The sequence below is a fragment of the Mus caroli genome, chromosome 9 (assembly GCF_900094665.2).
Source record: "Mus caroli chromosome 9, CAROLI_EIJ_v1.1, whole genome shotgun sequence".
NCBI classification, from domain to species: Eukaryota; Metazoa; Chordata; class Mammalia; order Rodentia; family Muridae; genus Mus; species Mus caroli.
The window spans coordinates 81,907,865-81,915,703 of record NC_034578.1 but is presented as its reverse complement, the minus strand read 5'-3'; the positions used below and the strand labels follow the sequence as shown (position 1 = coordinate 81,915,703).

At 45.5% G+C, this 7,839-nt stretch overlaps 1 protein-coding gene across 2 annotated transcripts; it reads left to right on the top strand.

Annotated features, from left to right (window-relative positions):
• Nucleotides 1-874: 874 nt before the first annotated feature.
• Nucleotides 875-7,578, top strand: Tent5a (terminal nucleotidyltransferase 5A). 2 transcript variants are annotated; one of them, XM_021172424.2, is made up of 3 exons: nt 875-987; nt 1,225-1,768; nt 2,806-7,578. In XM_021172424.2, exons 2-3 carry the CDS (start codon nt 1,262-1,264, stop codon nt 3,580-3,582), a joined length of 1,284 nt encoding a protein of 427 aa, XP_021028083.1. In that variant the 5' UTR covers nt 875-987; nt 1,225-1,261; the 3' UTR covers nt 3,583-7,578. The 2 variants fall into 2 exon arrangements, with proteins under 2 accessions (XP_021028083.1, XP_021028082.1); XM_021172423.2 differs by having other exon boundaries at nt 875-1,042.
• The last annotated feature ends 261 nt before the right edge of the window (nt 7,579-7,839 follow it).

Genomic DNA, 7,839 nt, shown 5'->3' with positions numbered 1-7,839 from the left:
GCACTGCTGGGGTTGCGCTCCGAGACCCCGCGGGTTGGCCGCGAGCCCGCGGAGCTGTGTGATAGGCGACGCGCGCCTGCCCAGCTCGCGGGTAGCAGCTGGACGCGCACTCAGGCTGGCTGGCTGGCACCCGACTCTCCCCCCACCCCCCGCCCCAGCACTTCTCGAGGTTTCGAGAATCGAAACTCAGTTCTCAGCAAACCCTCCCCCTCCCNCACAGAGACTGAAGTGCGTGACCAGTTGCCTCTGGAGACCACACTTGGCCCAGGGTCCAGAGTGGAATCGGCGGTCTAGCCACAAACGGACACTGTTGGGGGAACCTCCAGGAGACCCAGAGTTACGCGGCAATGACGCGCTCCACCCGGCTAGAAGGCTAGGCTTGGGAAGTTTCTATAGTTGCATGATTTTTAACCCTGATCCGGTTTTGATGGCCATCTATCACATTTGAGGCAAAGTGTCTCCTGTATAGGTGTGTGTGTGTGTGTGCGCGCGTGTGTGGACGNGCAGAAATGGATAAATCTACACGTAGGAGCCACAGGCATCTGTCTGTGCTCATAGCCAGGGGCTGCGCACCCTGGCCTGGCTCCAGCAGCTCTGAGCTCTGGCGACTGTCCACCCAGCGCTGGGGGCGGTGCTCTATGCAAATGAGAGGGTGTGGCGAGCACTGCGCGCTGGGGCCCCGGAAGCGCGGAGAAGCCCGGTATAAAAAAAGTACTGAAGACATTTCCCCCAGCACAACTGCTAAAGCTCCAGAGACGCGAGTGTGCGCGGCGGCATCGGCGGCGTCCAGAGCCGCCACCTCCGAGACCACCGCAGCGGGGGCGCGGGCGGGGCGCAGGCAAGGGGCGGGAACGCTCAGGGCGCGGCGGGGGTCGGCGCGGAGAAGTCGCGGGCCACTGCCGGGAGCGCACTCGCAGCTCCTGCGAAGTGTGTCCGCCTCGCGGTTCCTCGCTCGCCTGCGCTCCTAGAAGGGGCGGCCGCCTCCAGGTGACACAGACGGGACTCTCGCTTGTGCTTTCCAGATGCATCAGAGATACTTTTGGTGCGGGGCTGCTCTGCGGGGCGCGGCGCGCGGTTGGGCATTGGGGTCGGTGAGGGTTGGGGGAGGAGGGCTACTATGGGCGTCACGATCGGGGAGGGGAAGCCCAGGCCCCTCGGCGGGACCCCTGTCCCCTCACCCGCACACCTCTCTGCCGCTCCCCTAAATCCACTCTTTCCTCTTAGGACTGACCAAGGCCAAGTGGCTTTCGGAGGGCACTACATGGCCGAGGGCGAAGGGTACTTTGCCATGGCAGAGGACGAGCTGACCGGCGGCCCTTACATCCCCCTGGGTGGTGACTTCGGCGGCGGCAGCAGCTTCGGCGACCGCTGCTCGGACTATTGCGAAAGCCCCACGGCGCACTGCAATGTGCTGAACTGGGAGCAAGTGCAGCGGTTGGACGGCATTCTGAGCGAGACCATCCCGATCCACGGGCGCGGCAACTTCCCCACGCTCGAGCTGCAGCCAAGCCTGATTGTGAAGGTGGTGAGGAGGCGCCTGGAAGAGAAGAGCATAGGTGTCCGCGACGTGCGCCTCAATGGCTCGGCCGCCAGTCACGTCCTGCACCAGGACAGTGGCCTAGGCTACAAGGACCTGGACCTCATCTTCTGCGCTGACCTGCGTGGGGAAGAGGAGTTTCAGACTGTGAAGGACGTCGTGCTGGATTGCCTGTTAGACTTCTTGCCCGAAGGGGTGAACAAGGAGAAGATCACACCGCTCACTCTCAAGGTAAAGCCACCTGATGGGCTTGGGCAGAGCGGGGGTGGGGAGAAAGCAAGCCCGGCTGGCCTTAACTGCCTTCAGTATGGCCGTAGTGAGTTCATTTATTTATTTTTTTATTCCTTTTTTTTTTTTTCTTTCACGAGCGCACTAATGTGCGTGAGTGGTGTGGAGTATTTTAGTTTCCTGGGAGATCCAGCGCCACAACTCTGTGCTTCCTCCTCTGCGTTTCCTTCTCTTCCTTCTCTCTATGGTTTAACTCTTGACTTTCCTTGCTGGACTCTTGTCCAGAGTATAACGTGATTGGTGGAAGGATGGAATGATGTAAATAATTTTTTTTGAGTCATCTTGTAATCTAGACTTTGGGAAAATAGCAGCCTGAAGCCGAACTGAGTCAATGGTTTTTGTTGTATTGGAAAATGTGAATAGATCCCTACTCAACTGACTTCGGCGTTTAAGATATTTGATGCTTTTCCCTGTTAATTCACGGAGTCGAGGGTGTAATAGTGTGCCCCTCCCCTTCGGTTTAGGTGGCGTTTTGTATAATTAATTAAAGTTGTCTGAAGGCAATTTAGTTCCTCTTTGGCTGTAACTGTAGAGTGTCGCTGGAGGGACACACTCGACTGATAAGATTGATTGCCTAAGGGGAAGGAGAACTGGGTGGTTGGAGACCAGGCTGAGAGAGGGCGACTCACGACACTGTCTGTCTCTCTGTGGATACTGGGTGAATATTGTGCCCATTAGACCATCTTCCAAAAAAATAACATTTGAACTCAGACATGACAACAGAACGTCTTAGTATGCTGCTGTGTCTGCCAAAAGCCTCAAACTATTACTTCTAGTCTCTTTCCCAGACGGCAAAACTACTCGTTAAATGTATTTTTTNCCCCTGTTTTCCGAAGACCGTTTAAGCTCGTAGGTAGTGTTTTGCTGAAACTTAACAAAACAAACAGGAAGGAGCAAAATAATCCTCAGCAAAGCAGCTGAGACACATTTATTGTTCCTTTACCAGCTTTGTTCACTTTCTTGTTTCTTTTACATCGTAGGAGGCTTATGTGCAGAAAATGGTTAAAGTGTGCAATGATTCTGACCGGTGGAGCCTTATATCCCTGTCAAACAACAGTGGCAAAAATGTGGAGCTGAAGTTTGTGGATTCCCTGCGGAGGCAGTTTGAATTCAGTGTAGATTCTTTTCAAATCAAATTAGACTCTCTTCTCCTCTTTTACGAGTGTTCAGAGAACCCGATGACTGAGACATTTCACCCCACCATCATCGGCGAGAGTGTCTATGGTGATTTCCACGAAGCCTTTGATCACCTTTGCAACAAGATCATTGCCACCAGGAACCCAGAGGAAATAAGAGGGGGAGGCCTGCTTAAGTACTGCAACCTCTTAGTGCGGGGCTTCAGGCCTGCCTCCGAGGAGATCAAGACCCTCCAGAGGTACATGTGTTCCCGGTTTTTTATTGACTTCTCAGACATCGGAGAGCAGCAGAGAAAGCTGGAGTCCTACTTGCAGAACCACTTCGTGGGCTTGGAAGACCGCAAGTATGACTATCTCATGACCCTTCATGGAGTGGTAAACGAGAGTACGGTGTGCCTGATGGGACATGAAAGGAGGCAGACTTTAAACCTTATCACCATGCTGGCAATCCGGGTGCTAGCTGACCAAAATGTCATTCCTAATGTGGCTAATGTCACTTGCTATTACCAGCCGGCCCCCTATGTTGCAGATGCTAACTTTAGCAATTACTATATTGCACAAGTTCAGCCCGTGTTCACATGCCAGCAGCAGACATACTCTACTTGGTTACCCTGCAACTAAGAATCTTTTAAAAATGTCCCATGGGGAAGCCATTTCAAGTAAGATAGGGGGAAAAAAAAAAGAAAGAAAGAAAGAAAAAAAAAAAAGAAAGGAAGAAAAATTATGACACAACACCAAAAAGGGAAGTGACCCAGTCCTAATTAGGGATGTGTTTAGTGCACTGAGGACTTGCTCCTGATTTTAAAGTTGGCAATGCTTTTGGATCTTTCCATCACTACGGGAGCATGATCTCAACTGTCACCCTCCCTAGCCACCCACCCCACCTATGGTCTCTACCCAATTGGATGCTATCTTGAAACGAAAGAGGCCTGTTGGTAAAAAGCAGCCAGATTCTCCCAAAATAACGAGAGAATTTTAAAAAAGGAAAAAAAAAAGGCTTGATTTTGACAATATGGGTTTGCAGTAGCTACTCCCATAGCTCTGCCATNGGGAAAGGAATGGTGGACAAACTTTTCAGATGGCATTTACAAATGGGAAACTACAGAGGAGGAAAGCCTTGCCTATCACACGAGGAGGTCAGAAAGTAACAGGGGCAGGCAGGGCTACTCTACTAGAAGGTATTACCGTCTGTTTTGAAGCGAATGCTCTCTTTGGAATGATCCTGTTTTCCTCAGAGAAACAGCTCAGTCCAAACCAACAGTCCAAACCGACCAACAGTTGTAACAAACAGCAGAACTTAAGGATGACATGACCCCGTTAATTCCAGCTTCGTGCATAGCTTGCGTTTTTAAAAAATTATTATTATTATTTTAAATGTGAAGACGCAAGCAAAAAACAGCTGTAGCCAAGAAAACATGCTCAAGGACCAAAGATTTAACAGGTAAGACTTCCCGAGCAGAGGGATAGAGTAGGATATATAAAGAGTTACTATATTTGTTACACACCAATACACATCAAAGTGCCTGTCGCTTTCAGAAGATTTGAAGTGGAAAAGGTTATTTTATGGTTTAATAATTATTTTATTTTATCAGGGACTCAAGAAAAAAAAAATAAAACAACATATAAGCTTGTGAATGGTGGAGGAAATGCCCTATTTTTTTTTGGCAAATAACTATATAAAGTTGATATTGTTTGGTGTGATGTTATCATAGGTACGTATATATTGTTTGTGTGTATACACACACACATATATGTGATATGTATGTATATATACACACACTACTTTGTCTATGATCTAAAATAATGTATCAAATAGGAAAAATTTAAATATAGTGCTTTTTATGTTTTTGGTAGGATCTTAGAAGACATGGGCAAACTGCAATGATGACTTAAAACCCATAAAAAATAAGACAAGTGGAAGTAAATGAATAATATATTTGTAGGAGAAGCAGAGATTACACATTTATAGTGAGTTTTTTCTTAATTTCAGTGAACCAGAGAACTTCACAAATGGAAGAATATTTGGTAGCATACTTTTTAATTGACTTACTTGACATTTTGAGAGTCTGAACCCCTCCCCCTTAAATAAATAGAATTACATACCTTCAAGGCTTAGACCTTGTGGATCATGGACCAGAGATAGGATAACTAAATCAATAAACTGCAGAAAAAAAAAAAGAAAAAAGAATTCTGGAACCCGAACACTACTTCCTAATATTTAAATGAAAATACAAATGAGTGCATTCTACATTTTGGACCACTAGAATTTAATAAATGTGAAATGACCCTTTTTAAAGAGTATTTGCACAACTACATAAAGTTTATATATAGGATATATATATTATATATACATATATATATACGTTTTATAAATTTATCCAATATGAAATATGTTTGATCTGGTTGTCACACTGCATAGAAATATTTAGTACTGTACCTTAAACTAAATCACTTTGTATTCGATCAAACCCAACTTTAGTTTTCTCTCCCAAGAGACCATTTGTATACCTTTGTGTCGTGAACTGATAATGTTCAGTGACAGCTAAACTTAACTCCTGTCCCAGCTCTGTAGACACTGGTCTCTGAAAACTAACATTTCAAAAAAATGAAGCAAATGCATTAAAAAAAACCTTCCCTTATTGTTGTGAAACAATCACCAGTCCCCTGGAACCTTAGTGAATGACTGCTAGGTATGGTAATATCTTTGCAGAGCCAGTCAGTGACAGAGATGCTAGGGTGAATGAAACTCTCTCACCTTGGCAATGATGTTATCTCAGCATCTCTCTGCTTCTCCTGGACAGATTAGTACAGGTTGGTCTGTCTGGACCACCCTTCTGTGCACCTGTATCTGAAGCCTTACCAGCAACTAGATTGGCTCTGATTGGACAGCTTCCTTGAGAATCCTCACTAAGCTGCCACAGNCCCCAACACTGCCACTCTCTTTTATAAGGACCTGATCTTGCTCCCATGGTGGTCCAGTTTTCCCCTTNACTGCCCTGCATTTGAAAAATCATATGCAAAGTCCCAGGAAACCTTGTTCAGCTTGCAGCTGAAGCCTGGAACTCACCTATCAGAAACCACAGTCCAGCCCACTTAGCTCTCCTGCAAGTTCTCCTGGACTGCTGGGGTGGGGGACAGAGGCTTTTCTGGTGACCTGGTTTCTGCTCATGCTAACTCTGCAAATATGAGTTGTCCACTGTTTTGAAAAGTCTGGAGATNTTGGGCTCTGCCATAGTAGCAACCTGCTGTTAACTGACAGCACAGGTTTTTGTTTGAAGGGGCCTTATTAGAAAATAATGTTTTTCATTTANTTTCTCAAGTATTTCTATTCCTTGCTTGCTTACTTAGCTGCAAGCTAAGTCAAAAGAACTTAGTCAAAAGAACCAGCACACGACATTCAGATAGAACAGGCTGTGTTCAAGGCAACTTTTGGCATTTACTTTAACCCTTATATAATTTATTTCTATTTTGTGCATACTATAGTCCTGTGCATATGTAGTTGAACATGCAAGGGAATATATGTCTCTCTTTGTGGATGTGTGGCCTAAAAATCTGAANGTTAGAGCAAAGGACAGNTCTCTCTGCATCTAATCAGTGCCCACGGTTTGTTTGCTCTTGTGTTTGTCTGGCCTAGTGTATTATTACTTTGAAACAGAGAGAAGTTTTGCCTTNTGAAGGTTCTTCTCACGTGTCCANTCTGGCATGTCAGAGAACACTTAGCCTGTAACTGTGTCCTTTTACAAAGTTTACTTCATCTGCAGTAAATTCAACTGCCTCAAGAACTCTTACAGGGGGATGGACTTTCCAAAGTTGAATGGAGAGCTTGCACTCTTTGGTATAGTTAGGCTGTTTTGACCTGGGTCCAAAAAAGCACAAGGATGGGCAGAATACTCAAGCCAAGCAGGAAATGAAATGAAAAGTGAACATGCTGTTTTTGCCACCCCTTCTGTTTGCTGTCNTTGGTTGCTTTACTGTGCATATCCTTGTTTTAATGCAATGCTTGTTAAATAAATATTGTGAACTATTTTGTAAATGAAATGTATTATGTTAAAAGCTGTCAGCATCTGTCAAAAATAAGCTTTTGTTGTGAAAGAAAAATGTNTGTTTGATAAAAACAAAACAAAACAAAAAAAGTCAAAAATATCCTGTTTTCATATATAGCACCTATTTGAATATACTCTTTCTTTAATATTTCTTTTAGCATCACCATTTCAGTGCTGTGGAGGGATCTCCGTGTCACGTGTTGTCATGGTAATGGCTTGCTAAGAAATCAGNGATAACCGTACAAAGTGGGCGGTGCTGAGGGGCTTGGGGATCCTTGCTGCAAACCTTTGCAGATTGTAAGAGGTTCTGTTTACCGTTGGCCCTCCCTCCCACCTCCCTACAACCATTGCCTGCTCTGAGTTGTCCTACAACAGCAAGATGCACCCTGGGTCACTCTTGGAACGTTTTGACAATTGTGTGTCACAGGCAGTAAAAGGAGTTGATGGAAAATGGACTCTTCAAAACTGACATGTTCGCATCAGTGCTAGAGGGAACAGATTGTGAATTTTGTTTACAGCATCCAATATTTGGATTTTTGTTTTTGTAAATAAAAAGAAGTTATTTTTTTCTATTGATCTGTGTCTGCTGTTTGGTGTTTAATGTGCTAAAGATCGTGTCCTCTGAACCCCAAGCTGTNTACACTCTCAAGTATGAGGCATACACGGGAACAGACCAGCCTTCCAAAACACATTGCAGCTTAAGAAATGACAGTGTTCAATCTCCAGCCAGACCATCTAAATGACTCAAACAGCTTCAAAAGCAACTAGCTATTTGATGCCAAAAATTTTTGTCTGGGTATAAACTTAGCAGGGTTAAGTGACCTAGAAGCCAGAG

Excerpts from the sequence above, each read along its gene's own strand:
- Tent5a (XM_021172423.2), top strand. The coding sequence starts at position 1,023 with ATGCATCAGAGATACTTTTG. Across the intron at positions 1,043-1,224 it reads ATGCATCAGAGATACTTTTG|GACTGACCAAGGCCAAGTGG; the intron begins GTGCGGGGCTGC and ends CTTTCCTCTTAG. Across the intron at positions 1,769-2,805 it reads TCACACCGCTCACTCTCAAG|GAGGCTTATGTGCAGAAAAT; the intron begins GTAAAGCCACCT and ends TTTACATCGTAG.